This window comes from Musca domestica, unplaced genomic scaffold (genome assembly GCF_030504385.1).
Source record: "Musca domestica strain aabys unplaced genomic scaffold, Musca_domestica.polishedcontigs.V.1.1 87, whole genome shotgun sequence".
In the NCBI taxonomy this organism is placed as follows: domain Eukaryota; kingdom Metazoa; phylum Arthropoda; class Insecta; order Diptera; family Muscidae; genus Musca; species Musca domestica.
Window position 1 is genome coordinate 2,512,752 of NW_026712423.1, and position 21,195 is coordinate 2,533,946.

The 21,195-nt window shown below is 40.2% G+C and overlaps 2 protein-coding genes across 2 annotated transcripts in view; both read left to right on the forward strand.

Moving 5' to 3' along the window:
- Positions 1-21,195, forward strand: part of LOC101890721 (uncharacterized) — a 293,996-nt gene that overhangs the window by 36,350 nt on the left and 236,451 nt on the right. The window lies entirely within an intron of this gene.
- Positions 17,780-20,649, forward strand: LOC131806748 (uncharacterized protein DDB_G0271670-like). Its single transcript, XM_059131396.1, has 2 exons — positions 17,780-19,822; positions 19,955-20,649. Exon 1 carries the CDS (start codon positions 17,907-17,909, stop codon positions 19,593-19,595), a length of 1,689 nt encoding a protein of 562 aa, XP_058987379.1. The 5' UTR covers positions 17,780-17,906; the 3' UTR covers positions 19,596-19,822; positions 19,955-20,649.

Sequence of the window (21,195 nt, forward strand, 5' to 3'; positions counted from 1 at the left end):
GATAACATTATATGATGGCTATACAAAACCTGGACCTATACATATATTGTTTTGCCATCGGAGCTAGAAGTCAATATGACCTACAAATACAAATTTTTAAACAAATCCCTGGATAAATGTGGCAAAAATCAACAAAAATACCTAATATCGGGAGGTACCTTTATATGACGGCTATTCCAAAACGTGAGCCCATATATCTCATTTTCAATGGTAAACATCCTAGACACAATAAGAATTGTTCTACCAAATTTTGAAACACAACGTCAAATGTGGTCTGTATCGTGATTTCAACAGACAGACGGACATACAGGCATCATTAAATCGACTTAGAATTGTTTGCTGATAATGAATATATATCTTATGGAGTCTACGGCGAATATTTAGGGATGTTACACACGGAATGACACCCTTACAAGGTGGAGGGTGTAAAAACTTTCAAATCCCTAAAAGTCGAAATTGATCCTGTTATGTGGGTCCATGAAATATATACTCCTTAGATCCAGAGATATTAAACCCGCCAAAACCCGATTCAGTTCAGTTCTTTGAAATTACGTTTTAATTAAAAAAAAAAACTAAACCAGTAGCGGATATACCTGAGGAGAACATTTAAAGAACCCAGCCAAAAAAGTATTAAATTTGGGAAAACTTTGGTTCGCGTAGCCGTTGTTGGACATACCAAAAGAGGAAAATCTCAAACCTCGGTCGAAGGCCAAACATATCAACAATAAACAAGTAAAGCTATGTTCGGCTGGCCGACCTTTTTAAACCCTCCACTTTTCGAAAGAAACTTGAAAAATTAAAAAAAAAAATCCGTCGAAAAATACCGCTCAAATAAAAAACTTTATATACGAAGACGTGGTGCTGGATAAGTTATTTTCTGTCATAGGCTGTAGTGCCGATTCCGAACTTCAAATACGAAATTCGAAACTATTCCGGTGAATAATGCCTCTAATATCATCAAAATACAGAATAAAGGGAGGTACCGTTTTATGAGGGCTATACTAAGACGTGGATCAGCACAGACAATCTCCTAGACAATAGGCTGTAGTATCTATTACGAACTTCAAATGCGAAATTTGATGTAATTCCTGTGAATAATGTTGCGAAAATTCGGGAAATACCGAATATCTCGGTGTAGCGTTATATGGGTGTTCTACTAAAACGTTGACCTATATAGACAAATCTCTACCAGGGGATAGAGTATTCCTTGTGTGGATTTTTAGACTATTCTATTGACAAATGTGGCTAAAATCACAAAATACCGAATATCAGGAGGGTGGAGAGATATAGCTCATCTTCGAACTTGACCTGCCTGCACACAAAAGACTGATCAGTGCAAAATTTTAGCTTCCTATCTTAAGCCGTTTTGACTATGGCGTGATAACAATAGACGGCAGAATTTTACGCTGATCAAGAATATATTACTTTGTTGGGTCTAGAATCAACATTTCGATGAGTTACTAATGTGGCGTTTCCACTGCACTTGATTCGCTCTCTATTCGTTGTTTGACCCTTAACTATGAAAAAACTACCTAATTCTTCACACAAAATTCCCTGAGCGAACACTCATATTTGTACGTTGTTCAAATCAAATCACTCTCAGAACAACGAAGAAATATGTCCCATCCCTAACAAATGAGAGCATTTATCGAAAAAATAAATTATGACATTTAAAAATTGAAAATAGAAAAATTTAATGAAATTTGAAAAATTTTTGGGAAGACTGAAAATTATGAATGAAAACTACAATGTTGAATGGCGTATGTACATTCAAACGAAAGTACATTTTGTTTTCTCTCTCATTCGAGGTACGCATTTTATCCACGAGTTGAAATTTCCACAGAAAACTGCAAACAAAAGAGGCAATATTTTCAAAAACTTTGTATCGGCAGAAAAAATTTTTGACAAGTGTCTCTCCAGCAAAATTTAAAAATAGAAAAATACAAAAATATGTTCAAAATGTCAACATTTGCACAAAAAGTTGAAAACGTGAATTAAAATTATAAAATTAATGATATAATAAATCTTTGGGAGAAAAACAATCATTTCTTCTATTCATATTAGTGAGAATTTCATGTATTTTCGTATACATTCCCTTTAAAATCAACAAACAATTTTTTTGAAAAAAGGAATTATTTTACTATGAATTACGAATCGTGCCGTATGAACGGGTTAATTCGTGTACCTAATTCTGAGAGCGAACAACGTTGTTCGGTTTCCAATGGAAACATGCTATAACGGAATGACGAACTTAATATAATATGGACATATAAAATAATATATAGATAAATACCTAGGGAAATTTCAAAAAAATCCGAGATTTTTCCTAAACTAGGGTTGCTTCAAATTTTATTCCAAAAATAGATGAAACTTAAACAGATGCATTCCAACAGCTCCATACTCACGAAAGTAAGTCATCTGTTAACATAGTAGAAGTAAAAAGCTAAAGTCATGCAATCATATGTTTACAATTTTTTTTATTATTCATTTGACAACATCTTATTGTCAATATTTATATTTAAAAATTAATCGAATACACATAAGTCAGAGATGGGAACCTGTTTTTTATTCAGTGAAAAATGACAAGGTAAATTACAGAAAATAGAGAGGTGGTCTTATTTAAAATTCCTTTACCTTCTTAATTTTACCATGGATATAGATCTATTGAAGGCTACTGACACATTCCTGTCCCTTTTCTATTTCCTTCCCAAAGAAAATGTAACTGCATTGGCAACACTCTTGACAGCGAATAAAAGAAGAAAAATAAAAACACAGCACACAAATGGAGGTTAAAAGCGGTAGTTGTTGTACGGCGAAGAAAACTCAAGAAATTGTTACATTTTTAAGTGTTTCTTTGTAGTTTTATAGAACAACATAAAATTTAACAAAAAAAGCGGGGAGAAATACAAAAAATATACAAAAGTGTATTTTTTAAGTTGTTGCTGATCTGGCTGTTAAGTGTGAGTATGAGTGAGTGTGTGCGTGTATTTGTCTTGTTGTTTCATGCAAGTCATAAACATTTTAAGTATTACAACATGGCCATAAAAATGGGACGAACCAAAGGAAAAATGAAAAAAAGAACGAAGAAATGGCAGGCATTAACATGACTCAATTTAAAACTACATTCTTGTGATAAATATATTTTGTTACTTTTCCCAGTTCTTTTTTTATATTTTCCCCCAAAAGCTTTTCCCTAGGAATATAACAACAATAGCAATAAGACTATCATAAAGAAAATAGTAAATATGCTTTCATGTGTGACATTAAAACATCTGCTACTGAGCTGAGTACGAAGTAACAAGTGACAATGTTTTATTTGGCAAAAAATAAATTCTGTTTAAATATGTATACAAACATATATTTCCAAATATATATATTTTAATGCTGATGACTAACGGTGTGTTTAAAAAAAAAAAACAAGCATATTAGTCACAAAATATGGTGTCCTACTTTGGAATATTTTTGGAATTTTGTTTTTACGAAGAGCCGTTTATGATGCCCCAACCCAAAAGGATATTTGAATAAGGGAGTGTTACTGTATAAAAAAGAGAAGAGTGATGAGTGACTAATAGGCTGATTCATCAAGGCCCAGACGAAACGGTGGAAGCTTGAGTCATGAAATTTTGGAACTAAGTCAGTGTTGGTATGTAGGGGTGGTATGCGTCTAAGATTTTGAAAATTGAATGGTTTTAAAGGTAATAAAAAAACCAACAATTTAAACCACTTTTCAGGGCTAGAATTCTGAAATTTGAAAAAAAAATCTCGCCGATGGTGTGCAGGATACGTCCACAAAAGGGTTTTTGGAAATTCGAAATATAAGTGTACTAAAAAGCCTTAAATTTAGTAACATTTGTTATTATATGAATCAGTAGAGCTAAAATCTCGGCATTTGGTAGATAAAAAGTGAAGTTTAGTATAAGAACTAAGTTAGGTATAATTTGAGTGATGGATGGAGCTAGAAATTTGGTATTGGGGTCACTGCTGCTGCTGGGTAGGGTTAATATAAAGATGTTGTTCTGAAAATGCCTACTACAAGTATGAAACGCATTGATTTCATCACATATTTTAGTCAGAATATATAAGTACAACAACAACAGCAAGATCTCAAGAATATGTTACAATACAAATGAGAACAGCATCAACAGCTTTCAGCATTATCCGTTTACGCATATAGCAAATAATTCTCATTCATTTGGTAATACCGTTTACATATCGTGTACGATTTGGGCTACGATGAGACAGAATGGCTACTGCAGGGGACATGCCAAAGGATAGTTGGTTATTTTCCAAATCATTGTCCTACAACTAGCAGAATTGTTAGTTGAGAAGATTTTTCGAACTGGCTCTCATTAAGTTGAGTGGCCGGTAAATCATTTATACAGGGGCTTCCGATCGTTGTTCCGCAGGAATCCTTGGCTCACTGTTCCACAGGAGTCTTTGGTTCGTTGTTCCATAGGATTTCCGGGTCGTTGTTCCACAGGAGCTTAAGCTGATTGTTCCACATAAGTTTTTGGCTCGTTGTTCCATAGCAGTTTCTGTGGGAACTTCGGCTCATTGTTACATAGGAGCTTCGGGATTTTTTTACAGAGTTTCGGCTCGTTGTACCTTATAATACCTTAAATATTGATGCTTTATTAGAGGTAGTCATACCGCAGTCCTATCTAGTATTAATAGCCACTGCAGACGACCAAAAGAAAGCTAAACTCGAAGATATCCACAATATGTTACCAAACCCGATCCAAGCCCGATCCATTTTAGAAGGCCTAAACATCATCTCCCTAACCCAAACAACCTGGATATCTTCTCCATAGTAACTCTACAGTGAACTGCCGCTCCCGTACGAATATACCACAAGTTCCCAACCCGTCTTAGGAGGCTTGGGAATGAACATTCCAACCAGCCCGAAGACCATTCATTAAAGTACCCGTTTACTTTCAAATCGTCAAAATTCCGAAATCCAATATCATATGCATCATAATTCTTGATTACACGCAGCCTGTCGCCAACATCCCAAATCATCAACATCCCGAAAACAAACGATACTACGAACACAAAAAAAGAAATTATTGATCTTCCTCACTTGTCAACATCCGACGTCGGCTTATCACACTTCACATCAAACATCCGAGTACAAATCGTAAAAAACCCGACATCGTCGTAGATCATAGTTTCCTATTGTTCATGAGTGGGTCGCACTCTTGCGTTAAAATCCGAATTCCTAATCATCCACTGAACAACTCTACTTTGTTTTCCTGAAAATCAAACATTTGGTATTAGGAACACATATGGCGCGGTTGCTTTTATATATGGTGGTGAGGTATCAGGAGGTACCATTATCTGGGCGATATACGAAAACGTGAACCTTCATACGAAATTTTTGTCATATGTTGTAGTACCCAATAAGATTTTCCAATACGAAATTTGAAACGATTCTGGTAAATAATGTTGATGAAATCATTAAAATACCGACCATAGGAATATGCCGTTATGTGGGGGATATATGAAGGACCTGCATGGACAATTTTCTGTCATAGGCTGTAGTATCCATTAAGAACTTCAAATACCAAATTTGAAAATTTTCCGGCGAATTATGCCGCTTAAATCACCAAAATACCGAATATCGGGAGGTACCATTATAAGGGAGCTATACCAAAATGTGGTCGTACATAGCCCACTTTCAATACTAAGAGTCCTGCAGACATAATACACATTTGAGTAAAATGTACAGACGGGCGGACACCGCTAAATCGACATAGAATTTTATGCTGATCCAAATTATATATACTTGTGGGGTCTAAAATGTATATTTCGAGGTGTTACAAACGGAATGACAAACTTAATATACCCTCCATACTATGGTTGGGGGTATAATAACATGAATCGTAATATATTTGTACATACATATCTAGTCGATCGATTAGTGGATCATGTATCAAACACAAAGACATTTTATTTCCATAATAATAGAAGCAAAGACTTTCTATTGAATGGTTGTAACAAAATAAGTTTAACATGGTCCTATTTAAGTCAGGGATGCCCTGTCAAACATTTCAAAATGTTACAGAACGAGACTCTAAGCATTATTATGATATTCAATTGCATGTCCCATTCACTTAAACAATGACGCTTAATTCTAACCACTGCAAACTTCCGTCTCTGTTCAAATAATCTATTTGACAGTTGTATTTAATAAACATCGCAAATAGTAAACAAAGTCATTTTTGTTGTATTATCGCATCTAAACTAGCACTTATTAATATTATCATTATTTACCACTAGAAAACATTTACAAATATTTGTTTATAATTTGTAATTCAATTACAATGCTACCATCCTATTCCCATATTCAAACCCTTTCGACATTTGAATTAATTAATATTCATTTGTCACGACGAAATAAAACAAAACAAAAACAGAACAACTAATGAGTAATACATCACATTGTCTGCTGCGATACTATAACGAAAGTAGGTAAACAGCCATTGGTATTTTGTACACAATACAAATAATACAAGTGTAGATATATATGCTATAAATGAATGAATACATACGTATATAAACAATTATATGTGTATGTAAATGTCAATAATGTCGCTGTTTTTCTTATTATTAGTAATAATAAAATTGCTGCATTTAACAGGGTAAACATTGACAAAACCACCAGGAATTAATGACAAACAAAACGGTTTTTGGCATATAAAAAAACTGTAGTGAAGTTAAAGGATGGAAGTAAACATTTCCATTATTGTATATAGGTATATTATTGTATTATAGTAATGAATTGTATATATACTATGTATAGGAATGTGTAGGTGCATGTTATTGAAGTATTTATTTTTAATGACTATCGGCAATACCACAATCATCATGGAAAAGAAATTTATATGAAAATATGTTCCAGATGACGGTGATGATTTGAAAATATATCCTTGGTATAACATTTTAATATACCACGGGTTGGGATCAAATTGGATGAAACAAATAGAAACAAATCATAGTTTTATCTGATCCAATTTTTATACCCTCCACCATACTATGGAGGGTATATTAATTTTGTCATTCCGTTTGTAACTCCTCGAAATACTCACGTCAGACCCAACAAAGTATATATATTCTTGATCAGCGTAAAATTCTAAGACGATTTAGCCATGTCCGTCTGTCTGTCTGTGTGTCTGTCTGTCTGTCCGTCTGTCTGTCTGTCTGTCTGTTGTAATCACGCTATCTTTCGAACAAATTGAGATAGAAGGCTAAAATTTTGCACACATGTATATTTTGCCAGTAGGCAGGTTAAGTTCGTAAATGGGTTATGTAGGTCCAAGTTTTCATATAGCCCCCATATAACGGTAACTCTCGATATTCGGTATTTTGATGATTTTAGCGACATTATTCACCGGAATTGTTTCAAATTTGGCATTTGAAGTTCGTAATGGATACTACAGCCTAAGACAGAAAATTATCTGTACAGGTCCACGTCTTCGTATAGCCCCCATATAGTGGTACCCCCCGATATTCGGTATTTTGATGATTTTAGCGACATTATTTAACGGAACCGTTCCAAATTTGGTATTTGAAGTTCGTAATAGATACTGCAGCAGAAAACAGAAAATGGACCATGTAGGTCCACGTCTTCGTATAGGCCCCATATACCGTACCCCCCGATATTCAGTATTTTGATGATTTTAGCGACATTATTTACCGGGATTGTTTTAAATTTCGCATTTGAAGTTCGTAATGGATACTTCAGCCCATGCCAGAAAATTGTCTGTGCAGGTCCACGTCTTCGTATAGCCCCCATATAACGGTACCCCCTATATTCGGTATTTTGATGATTTTAGGTACATTATGAACAAATTTTTCTTCAAGTTTCGCATTTAAATGTTGTAATAACTTATGGCAAAAGTTGTCTATGCAGGTATACGTCGTCGTATAGACATTCGGTATTTTTAAGATTTTAACAGAATTTTTAAAGGATTTTTTTATTTTATTTATTTATTTATTTTATTTTTTTTTTGGAAATTGCCAAATTTGTACCAAATGGTGGAGGGTATTAAAAGTTCGGCCCGGCTGAACTTACAGCTTTTTTACTTGTTCAAGTTAGATTTAGTTCAATACTAAATTCGTTCGTATGTACCAAAGTTCATCCTATTTAGGCTATTTAGACACATGGTGTAAAATAAACGTGAAATCGGGTGAATATATTCATGGGAGGTATATCCAAATTTAGATTTAAAGGGAACGAAGAGTACAAAGGTGCATAAATTGCGCAGTACAGTCGTACAGCAAGAGCAAGAGCTCTGGAATTTTGTAGTATAAATATTTAGAAATGAGTACTTCAAAAGTAGGTCAAGTACTAAAAATTACATCATTATTATCCAATGTAGGAAAAATCTAGTAAAAAAAAAAATAGTAAAACAGCAGCGAATTTGGCAATTTAAAAACAAAAAAATAAAATCAGTTAAAAATTCTGTTAAAATCTTAAAAATACCGAATATAGTCGTTATATTAGGTTCAATACGACGACATGGGCCTGCATAGGCAACTTTTGTCATAAGTCATTACAATTTTCAAATTCGAAACTTTAAAAAAAACAATTGGTGAATAATGTAGCTAAAATCATCAAAATACCGAATATCGGGGATACCGTTATATGAGAGCTATACGAAGACGTGGACCTGCTCAGACAATTTTTTTAGGTTGTAGTATTCATTACGAACTTCAAACGCCAAATTTGAAACAATTCCAGTGAATAATGTCGCTAAAATAATTAATATACCGAATATGGGGGCTATACGGAGACCTGGACCTGCACAGACAATTTTCTGTCCTAGCCTATATTATTTATTGCGAACTTCAAATATTAAATTTGAAACAATTCCGGTGAATAATATCGCTAAAATCACCAATTTACCGAAAAACGGGAGGTAGCATTATATTGGAGCTATACCAAAACCTACATGACCCATTTTCAATTCCAAAAGTACTGTAGTCATGATACATATTAAAATAAAATTTTATCAATCTACTTCATTCCGGGTGGGGTCTAGAATGTATATTTCGAGGCGTTACAAACAGAATGACAAAATTAATATAGTCTCCATACTATGGTGGACAGTTTGAAAACATTGCACAATGGACCCACAACCATTTTTTCCAAAACTATTTCAAAGTCTCCAAATTTATACCTGAATATCAAATTTCGGGATTTAAGCTCTTTTCTTGACCAAATACCTAATTTAGTATTATTTTCGTACAAATGTTGGACGCATTTCCAAACCACCGCTTAATCTCAAATACAGATACCATAAGTTATCAAAGTAGCAAATTTCAGAAATTTATTTCTATCCTCGCACCCAAGACAAAACAGAAACCTCCATATGTCGAGGTTACACATCGATCGCATCAAATCACATCAAATTCACCCAATACCAAATTGAGCAGCACAAAGTACAATTTACTAAAAAAAATTAATAATATTGGCATTTGACTTTAAAATTGGAATTTTAAACATTATTCATATAAATACAGAGTGAGATAAAAAAACTGCAACAAAGCCAAAAGCCATAATTTTAATTTTTAAAAAATTTTAATGAATGAAAGCAAAAAATGTCGGAAGTAACATCAAATTTTGGAATAAGTTTAGATTTGTTCGAATTAGTCATCTTTGGCACAAATTTGGCCTTCAAACGGCCAATGAAACTGCCCGAATGTTTCTCTGTGGTAATTTGGCCCATTCCATGCGAAGCGCTTGCTTGAGTTGATCGACACTTTGGTATTTCTTAGTGCCAGCTTTGCTTTCCAAAATACTCCAGACACAATATTCCAACGGATTGGTATCCGGATATTTTGTTGCTACTGTGCGCAGGAAATGAAGCGGGGAACCTCCTTTAATATTCATTCTTGGGTGGCACGTGCGAGATAATATTCGGCATTTATTCTGATACCACGGTCGATTAAAACGAGCGGAGAGCGACTATCGGCTGTTATGGCGGCCCACACCATCACCATGGCCGGCGCTTGAGTTCTGGTGGCCAATCGAAGGTGCACATTTTCAGCTGACCTCTTGGGCAAGTAAACTCGATCGATTACGCACTTCTGGACAACGAATGTTTTCTCAACGGGGAAAACCAAATTCGGCAGTTCACATCTTTCGGCCAAGCGAAACAACTCTTTAGCTCTTTTGAGTGTATTTTCTTTCTGTTGCGGTGTAAGTTCTTGCACTTTTTGGAATTTCAATAGCTTTACCCCGAGCTCATTTTTCAATATTTGCCGAATAGAATATTGCGGTACATTCAGCTCACTAGCCATTTTTTGGCCACTGCGACGCGGGTTTCGATCAAGTCACTTCTTTACTTTTCAACCATTTCTGCTGTTTTCTGCCGTCCAATTCCTTGACGTCGGGCAACGCAACGATTATCACGGAAACGAGCCACAAAAAAAAAAAAAAAACAAAAGATTTATTCACATTTAAATGCTGGAGTGCTCTAACGATAGCCACTTGTGATTTTCCAGCCAAATATAAAGAAATCACACTATCGCGTAATTCCATCACGAATAACTTTTTTCTGGAAAATTCTCACCAAAATACTTTCGTACTCTTGTAAACATTACAATGAGCTGTCACTGGAATAATTTTAACAGCTGTCGGACGAGTGGCTTGGAAATGACAACAGTCTGAAATTGGTTGCAGTTTTTTTCATCTCACGACGATTTAGTATTTTTCGGACATTTTTAGTTCGAATTTCCAAAACACAGCCTTATCACACACCTACGCGCCAAGGTTCTAGCTTCATCTGTTTCGTCTGGGCGTTGATTCTTGATCAGTCAATAATTTATTTCACTGCTCTTATTGGTCCACCTTCTTCGGCAAACGGGTAAAACAAAATTCAATTTTGCAATTCTTAAGAATTTTTGCTCGAAGAATTAGATCGGAATATATGCCTGTTTTGCTTGGAAATGATTGCAAATGTTGATATGGTTATAGTTTAGCATAGCCTATAATTTTGAATGGTCATCAATATTTAGCGGGTAAAATGGACCACAACTTTTGTCTGATTGTGTTTGATGTTGAATATGAATTTAAGGTGAAATCACATATGCATGAAAAATTCACTTCTGACTATGCCTGTCGATTGTTTCCATCTGCTTTATAGTTCAGTACACAAGTTCCTACACGTATGAGTGATATAAATTTCATACTCAAATCACTCATACGCAGTGTTTTCACACAAACACGAAACTAGATGAGTTACACTACGTTGATTTTGATTTCGTAGACGTATATCGGCAGAAGCAGGAGTTATATAGAAGAAATTAACATTTATATTTCGGAATACTTGTAACGCCCAAAAGTCATGCTTTCGTTTTTGGGGTACATTATTATTTTAAATACCATTTTTACTTACGTATGTTATATACATCAACTATGAATTATATTTTTTGTTTGAAAATGAATTAAAATATTTAAGTTATGAATTAAACTAACAGCTACTCAGGGTCATGTAATTTAAATGTATTTGAATATTAACGGTCACACAGGTCCCCTAGTAGAAAGAAGTATACTTAAAATACAACATTGGAACCCCTGGTGGCAAATGGCGGAACTACGCAAAACTGTCAGATTGGGATCAGCTGCTGTCATGAGAAAACAACAATCGTTGTCCAGCCAAAAAGGTATAAAAGGAGACGCATTTCACACAATCGAGATCAGTCTTCTGTTGATGGCTGGTAAGTCAAGTGTGATTGGGAGGAAGAAAAGGCGCGCAACCTCGGTTGAATTGAGTCTTAGTAAGCCAAACAATAAGCCTTGACTATTTGTGGTGACTGGACTGGACTGAACGCAGGGTCAAGTGAGGGTTGTAGCAATACTCCCTATTCTTCGGGCTGCGTTGACGGCGACTGAACGCAGGGTCAAGTGAGGGTTGTAGCAATACTCCCTATTCTTCGGGCTGCGTTGACGGCGACTGAACGCAGGGTCAAGTGAGGGTTGTAGCAATACTCCCTATTCTTCGGGCTGCGTTGACGGCGACTGAACGCAGGGTCAAGTGAGGGTTGTAGCAATACTCCCTATTCTTCGGGCTGCGTTGACGGCGACTGAACGCAGGGTCAAGTGAGGGTTGTAGCAATACTCCCTATTCTTCGGGCTGCGTTGACGGCGACTGAACGCAGGGTCAAGTGAGGGTTGTAGCAATACTCCCTATTCTTCGGGCTGCGTTGACGGCGACTGAACGCAGGGTCGAGTGAGGGCTGTAGCAATACTCCCTATTCTTCGGGCTGCGTTGACGGCGACTGACGTACTCATCGGGCTGCTGCTGTGCCAAAGCTGCCGCCACCCGATTCGTCGTGCGCGTATTCATCGGGCCGCCGCTGTGCCAAAGCCGCCGCCACCCTATTCGCCGCTCGCCTATTCATCGGGCCGCCGCTGTGCCAAGCTGCCGCCACCCTATTCGTCGCTCGCCTATTCATCGGGCCGCCGCTGTGCCAAGCTGCCGCCACTACTACTCGCCGCTGACGTATTCATCGGGCCGCCGCTGTGCCAAAGCCGCCGCCACCCTATTCGCCGCTCGCCTATTCATCGGGCCGCCGCTGTGCCAAGCTGCCGCCACCCTATTCGTCGCTCGCCTATTCATCGGGCCGCCGCTGTGCCAAGCTGCCGCCACTACTACTCGCCGCTGACGTATTCATCGGGCCGCCGCTGTGCCAAGCTGCCGCCACTACTACTCGCCGCTGACGTATTCATCGGGCCGCCGCTGTGCCAAAGCCGCCGCCACCCTATTCGCCGCTCGCCTATTCATCGGGCCGCCGCTGTGCCAAGCTGCCGCCACCCTATTCGTCGCTCGCCTATTCATCGGGCCGCCGCTGTGCCAAGCTGCCGCCACTACTACTCGCCGCTGACGTATTCATCGGGCCGCCGCTGTGCCAAAGCCGCCGCCACCCTATTCGCCGCTCGCCTATTCATCGGGCCGCCGCTGTGCCAAAGCCGCCGCCACCCTATTCGTCGCTCGCCTATTCATCGGGCCGCCGCTGTGCCAAGCTGCCGCCACTCTATTCGTCGCTCGCCTATTCATCGGGCCGCCGCTGTGCCAAGCTGCCACCACTGCTACCCGTTTATTAACATTTCGACTGAACTTTGTGATTTAGTGTTCTTCGTAAAACGTTCTGAACGTGATTTTATTGTGTTTAGTGTAGTGTTAGTGTTATTTAAGGAAATAAATTTATAACGTTTTAAGAAAATATTTTTGCTTCGCTCTCTCTCTCTTTATGTCCTAACAAATAAATTTTTGTGACGACTCTGGCCCCCGCTGAACCTACCCCAGCTTCAAAGTGAAAACACGTCGTCACAATGGCGCCCGAGCAGGGACTATAAAAGAGAGAAAGAATAAATAAATGAGTGAACAATAATTAGACAAATACAGATGAAAACCCAGTGAAAAAAAAAAACAGTTAAAAAAAAAAAAAAAAAAAAAAAAAAAAAAAAAAAAAAAAAAAAAAAAAAAATGTCAAACGAAAAGACAATGTTGAAGGTCTCCTGGGCCTATATGCTAAAGCAAGAAGACTTGGTAACATATCTTACTGAATTCAATCTTGATCCAGTTGGAAAAGTGGACGATCTCCGAAAAAGATGGGCTAAATTTCTCCACAACGACCATGAAGCCGATGTATACAGACGGCTTATAGAGTTGCAGAACAAACATGAAAGTACCAGTCCGACCAAATCGCCGACATTGCGAGCCGTCACAAAACAACCCCTTATAACCGTAACACCGTGTGGAGCAGAAGCAATAGTATTATCCCCAATAAAAACAGAGTACGCCCTTCCCCACATTTCCGCGGAAAGGTCACATGGAGAGTCAAGCACAGGGGTAACAAACGATCAAAAAGTACAGAAGATGTCGCCAACAAACCCCGAATATGGATTTCAAAAAGATTCTCCGCCCAAGCCATCCAATAATTCGTCGTTACTCGTAATTCTCGACCAAATCCGAAAATGGAATATTACTTTTGAAAATGGAATGGACCCTATTGGATTCGTAGAACGTGTAGAAGAAATGGCTGAAATGTACATCGTGGAAGTGAATCAAATAATTAAAGTAATGCCTGAGTTGTTACGAGGTAAAGCTTTAATCTGGCTAAGGAACAACAACCGACACTGGACTACCTGGAACGAATTTAAGAGTGATTTTCTGAAATTCTTTTTGCCACCGAGATACTTTGAGAAATTGGAGGATGAAATTAGGAGAAGGATACAGCGTAATAAGGAGCCGTTTAAGGAATATGTACTCTCTATACAGCATCTTATGCAGCACACCAATATGACCGAAGAACAAAAATTGGAACGAATTTTTAGAAACGCGCATTCGGATTATCAATGGTACATTCGCCGTAAAGACTTTACCACACTTTCGGAATTGATCTCCTTGGCAGACGAACTCGAAAGCATACCAAATAATTCTCGGTCGGAACAGCCTCGAAATCAACAAAACTATAATCGACGTGCGGACAACTCTAGAAATAACCTGTATTGCACCAATCAAGGTGACCAAGTGCTAAACGAAAGCTCATCCAATCCAGAAACGCAGCAGGATGAACCCCCGGCAAAGAAGAGTAACCAGAATGTTACATCATTGCAATGTGAAGAATATCGCCTTACTGCAACTGTCTTAATAGAGGGGAAAGCTATTAAAGCAACTGTCGACACTGGTGCCACTAGCTGTTTTATAAAAAGAGAATTTGCGGAAAAAATCAAGAAAAGGTTTACTTATTCACGGCATGAGGCAAATGTTATCCTCGCAGACGGCACCACGGTGAACATCACAAGATCAACAGTGTTACCTGTTACATTTGGAAACCAAAGCTCAGATGTTACATTTCTCATCATGCCGCAATTCAAGGAAAACATCATATTGGGATTGGAATTTCTAAAACAGTTCCACACGACCATTCACTGCGCCGGTATAAGTGTCAAATTAAGTAAGCCAACCACCTCAACGGAGCATTGTACCGTGGCTATAGGAGAGGAAACCCCATCAAAAGAGGTAATAGATACAATGACAGCTACGAATAATGTATCCCCCAGACCTAAATTCTTAAACGATGAATTGAGTAAAACGCAATGTGAGATCGTTGAAAATTTTCTGGCACAGGAACTCCCTAAGTTCCAACAATTAAATGGCCTATCGTCAATAGCTGAACATAAGATTGTAATGACCGACGATCGACCCATTAAATTAAGATATGCTCCGCGAAATCCTGCAATGCAAGCCGTGATTAATGCCGAAGTGAGAAAGCTCGAAGAACGAGGATGTATAGAGCCGTCTACAAGCCCATACTGTTTCCCCATCACATTAGTCAGAAAGAAAAATGGGAATTGGAGAACTTGTATGGATTTTCGCCAATTGAATAAACGTTCTGTTCCAGATGCCTACCCTTTACCCCGCATCGACACAATACTGAATCGACTACGGGATGCCAAATACGTGAGTAGCCTGGACCTTAAAGACGGATATTGGCAAATACCTATGGCGAAGGAGAGCAGAAAATACACGGCCTTTGCGGTAGCTGGTAAAGGTCTATATCAGTGGAAAGTGATGCCTTTCGGTTTGCATTCAGCACCGGCAACCTTCCAACGGGCATTAGATAGTGTGATTGGGCCTGAAATGGACCCCCACGCTTTTGCATACCTTGACGATATCATCGTCATTGGAAAAACGTTTGAGGAACACTTGCGGAACTTGAGAGAAGTGTTCAGAAGATTGCGATCAGCTAACCTGAGAATAAACATTGAGAAATGCGAATTTTTCAGAAAAGAAACGAAGTATTTAGGCCATGTTGTGAGTAGCGAGGGAATAAAGACGGATCCAGATAAAGTTGCCGCAATAGTGGAAATGAAACCTCCAACATCGGTAAAGGAGGTACGAAGATTTCTTGGAGTAGCATCTTGGTACCGAAGATTTGTCCCACAGTTTGCAACAATTTCACAACCATTGACTAGTCTTCTTAAAAAGGGAAAACATTGGAAATGGGGTCCCGAACAACAAGAAGCATTCTCAGACCTAAAAGCAAAGTTAACTGAAGCCCCCGTTCTGGCTTGTCCGGATTTCACAAAGACGTTCATATTGCAAACTGATGCCAGCAACTATGGCCTTGGAGCAGTTCTAACACAGGAGTTAGATAACGTGGAACGTGTCATAGCCTACGCCAGCAGACATTTAAAACAGGCTGAAAAGAACTACTCAGCGACTGAAAGGGAATGTCTAGCCATACTGTGGGGCATCAGACACATGAGACCCTATTTAGAGGGTTACCAGTTTATAGTTATTACCGATCATTTGGCCCTAAAATGGTTAAATTCTATTGAAAGCCCTACAGGTCGACTCGCACGTTGGGCTCTCGAGCTACAGCAATATAATTTTTTGATCAGATACCGTAGAGGAAAACAGAACGTTGTGGCAGATGCGCTTTCGAGAACACCTTTGGAAACGGTAGACCTAGCCACAGTAAAATATGACACCAGTCCGTGCCCATGGCTAGAAAAGTTGAAGGAAACCATAACCAAGAATCCGAAGAAGTATCCAGACTATACAATCATTGAGGGAAATGTTTATCGACATTTTCCCAAGCAAATAAACGATGAAGATTGCACACCATGGAAGCTGTGTGTGCCCACCGGATCAAGGATTCAGGTCCTTAGAGAAAATCATGACAGTGTCACCGGAGGTCATTTGGGAGTGCGAAAGACTAGCAACAAGGTGGCGAACCGCTATTTTTGGCCTGGTATGTTCCAGGACATCAAACGTTATGTCCAGCAGTGCGAATGTTGCCAAAAATATAAAGTCAGCCAACAGAAACCAGCAGGGGAAATGTTGATAAGAATCCCGGAGGAACCATGGGCCACTATTTGTGCGGACTTCGTAGGACCCCTACCGCGATCTAAGCACGGTAACTCAATGCTACTCGTTATTATGGATAGATTCTCAAAATGGACGGAGTTGGTTCCATTGCGGAAGGCTACGACAGAGGGATTAATAAAGGCATGCAGAGAAAGAATTATTTCTAGATATGGGGTTCCAAAAATATTGATAACCGATAACGGAACCCAATTCACTAGCAACCAATTCGAAAAATTCCTAGCAGAAATGGGTATAAAGCATCAACTTACGGCTCCTTACACCCCGCAAGAGAACCCTACTGAAAGGACAAATCGGACAGTGAAAACAATGATAGCACAAGTTTCGAAACAACATAATACATGGGACGATATGCTGCCCGAAATAATGTTAGCCATAAACACTAGTGCATCAGAATCCACTGGATATTCGCCGGCATACCTGACACAAGGAAGAGAACCGCGACTGCCCCAGGCATTATATGATCAGCTCACAACAGGAACTGGTGCTAGAATAGTCTTACCAGAAGACCGTGCCCAGGAGTTGAAAGAAATATTTAAGATAGTGCGTCGAAACTTGGCAAAAGCATCTCAAAACCAGCGGAGACAGTACAACCTTAGACGACGAGTTTGGAAACCAAAGATTGGGGAGCAAGTTCTAGTTCGTCTACATCCTCAGTCGAAGGCCGTCGAAAATTTCGCCGCCAAACTAGCGCCCAAATACGGAGGGCCGTTTGTCGTACAAAAATTCCAATCTCCAGTAATCGTTGTAGTCCGAGGAAAAGACAACATCACCCGCGTCGCGCACTTAAGTGAAATTAAGCCTTTTTATGAAGAACAAAATTAAATTGTAGACATAGAAGTAGAATGTTGATTGTAGTTCCACTTACGTATGTGATGCCATTTCATTATAATTTCTTATTTTATTTTTAGACATTAAATTGACAATACCCAAACTAATCAGTGTCCTAATATAAGCCCATACTTCAAAGACCATCGCAATTCTCAAAATTTCAACATCACGATGGAGCAAGATAGCCCCAACACGAAAAAATTCAAACGGGCGAAGGAGAAATTTCGAGCTCATCTGGAACAAGTCGAGGCTCAAAGGCGAAGGACAATATTTTTAGACGAAGGTCCTAGTACCAGCCGAAAGAGGAGAACAAATCAATACCGTAAGCCCAATCCAAGAAAGGGTAGCAGTCAATCCTCATCGCCCCAGCACCAAATATTTTACCGAATGTGCAGCACAACCCCGAATGACGTTCCACAGCAAAAGTGTAACACGACCGAAAACAACAGCGACGATATCGATGAAACTGACTCTTTGAACGAGGAAACCCAGCCTAGTAGTGACGTCCCGCGTACACCAACCTACGCCCCGTGTTTTGGTTCGCCAAATAGCTTTAAGCCGGCTTCCGATGTGCTCTCAACACCCACTTCAAGGTGCTCAGAAATGCCTGTTACACCGGGTAAAGAATGGTGTCGTGACTCAGATGACGCATCAACTCTTTCTCGGCCCAATATGGAGGAGTCGGGTGAATCTCAATCAAATTTCGAAATGGATGAAGAATGTCGGCGTATGTTTTACGGTTACTTAGAAACCTCAGTGACTCGGCGAGCACAGTCACCCTTATCCTCGAATAATTCCTCGCTGGATGAGTCGGATAACGAAGATCAACGTTCCTCGTCTCCGCCAAAAAGGTATGGTCTGGGATTTGTCCGTCAGAAAGATAGCCAATACAAATATCTCGGATTTCGCTGTTATGAGAGAACAGTTACTGTGCAGCTTTTGGTCCCCGACTCCGGGGAAAATCCAATATATGAAATAACCAACCCACCGCCGGATAATCATCGTACGCCCTCACCCGCGATAGGGGAAGAGATCAACACCGAAGATATCCATTCAATATCCAACACCTCACACAAACATGAGGAGGTTCCTACTTCATCCTCACATGCTTTCGCACATTTAGAAGAAGACTCCAGATCGACCGCAAGTAGTTTTGTGACAGTTTCCGAAGATCCTAGTTCTGAGTGGTGGACCCAATGGCAGACGCTGGTTGGTGTTCCTCCATCATCACCGCCATATAACATAACCGAACAAGCAAATCTGTTGCATAGTGATGACGTACAAATTCCATCGCAATCCAATGCTGCCGTCATATCGGACGATCACAGGTCCCCCAACGTGAAGGAAGATAAATCATTACCAGGAACGCCGGGACACGTTGTCGAACTGTCATCACCATCGATGTCTCCCCGATCGTCATCCTCATCCTCATCAGCCTCGTCGTCTTTATCGTCATCCTCATCCTCATCAGCCTCGTCGTCTTCATCATCATCCACAAGCCAAACGATGACACCTCATCAGCCAACATTGTGTAGCAGTCAACCTTCCATCGATGAAGTGTTTATACCCAGTAAGGAGAATAATAGCACACCAAGTACAATCAAATTGCCAGTCACTGAAATCCCAACTGAGTCAACGCCATCGTCCTCGACAGACAATCCCGTGAACGATAACACAATTCTCGAACTGCCAAATTATCCCGAAAACCTACAAATCCGTATCGAGAAGTTTAAAAACAATTGGAAAAAGGGACACAAACTGAAGCGAATTGTTAAACAAGATGGCAAGCAGTACCGCATAATAATATCAGCAGACGGGGTAGTGAAGGTATCTCTCCGAACTTCTGCAATTGGTCTCTAACATACCTTCCTATTCGACCGAGATATAGTCGAACCAAAGTGCCCATGTCGGAGAAATAAAAGGTTACATAACACCCTAGGGCTTCCTGGCTATTGAAACCCAATAGCAATAGAGAAAGCAAATCAAGGAATCAAAAATCAGAGGGAGGAAGAGATGCCATGTAACGCCCAAAAGTCATGCTTTCGTTTTTGGGGTACATTATTATTTTAAATACCATTTTTACTTACGTATGTTATATACATCAACTATGAATTATATTTTTGTTTGAAAATGAATTAAAATATTTAAGTTATGAATTAAACTAACAGCTACTCAGGGTCATGTAATTTAAATGTATTTGAATATTAACGGTCACACAGGTCCCCTAGTAGAAAGAAGTATACTTAAAATACAACATTGGAACCCCTGGTGGCAAATGGCGGAACTACGCAAAACTGTCAGATTGGGATCAGCTGCTGTCATGAGAAAACAACAATCGTTGTCCAGCCAAAAAGGTATAAAAGGAGACGCATTTCACACAATCGAGATCAGTCTTCTGTTGATGGCTGGTAAGTCAAGTGTGATTGGGAGGAAGAAAAGGCGCGCAACCTCGGTTGAATTGAGTCTTAGTAAGCCAAACAATAAGCCTTGACTATTTGTGGTGACTGGACTGGACTGAACGCAGGGTCAAGTGAGGGTTGTAGCAATACTCCCTATTCTTCGGGCTGCGTTGACGGCGACTGAACGCAGGGTCAAGTGAGGGTTGTAGCAATACTCCCTATTCTTCGGGCTGCGTTGACGGCGACTGAACGCAGGGTCAAGTGAGGGTTGTAGCAATACTCCCTATTCTTCGGGCTGCGTTGACGGCGACTGAACGCAGGGTCAAGTGAGGGTTGTAGCAATACTCCCTATTCTTCGGGCTGCGTTGACGGCGACTGAACGCAGGGTCAAGTGAGGGTTGTAGCAATACTCCCTATTCTTCGGGCTGCGTTGACGGCGACTGAACGCAGGGTCAAGTGAGGGTTGTAGCAATACTCCCTATTCTTCGGGCTGCGTTGACGGCGACTGAACGCAGGGTCGAGTGAGGGCTGTAGCAATACTCCCTATTCTTCGGGCTGCGTTGACGGCGACTGACGTACTCATCGGGCTGCTGCTGTGCCAAAGCTGCCGCCACCCGATTCGTCGTGCGCGTATTCATCGGGCCGCCGCTGTGCCAAAGCCGCCGCCACCCTATTCGCCGCTCGCCTATTCATCGGGCCGCCGCTGTGCCAAGCTGCCGCCACCCTATTCGTCGCTCGCCTATTCATCGGGCCGCCGCTGTGCCAAGCTGCCGCCACTACTACTCGCCGCTGACGTATTCATCGGGCCGCCGCTGTGCCAAAGCCGCCGCCACCCTATTCGCCGCTCGCCTATTCATCGGGCCGCCGCTGTGCCAAGCTGCCGCCACCCTATTCGTCGCTCGCCTATTCATCGGGCCGCCGCTGTGCCAAGCTGCCGCCACTACTACTCGCCGCTGACGTATTCATCGGGCCGCCGCTGTGCCAAGCTGCCGCCACTACTACTCGCCGCTGACGTATTCATCGGGCCGCCGCTGTGCCAAAGCCGCCGCCACCCTATTCGC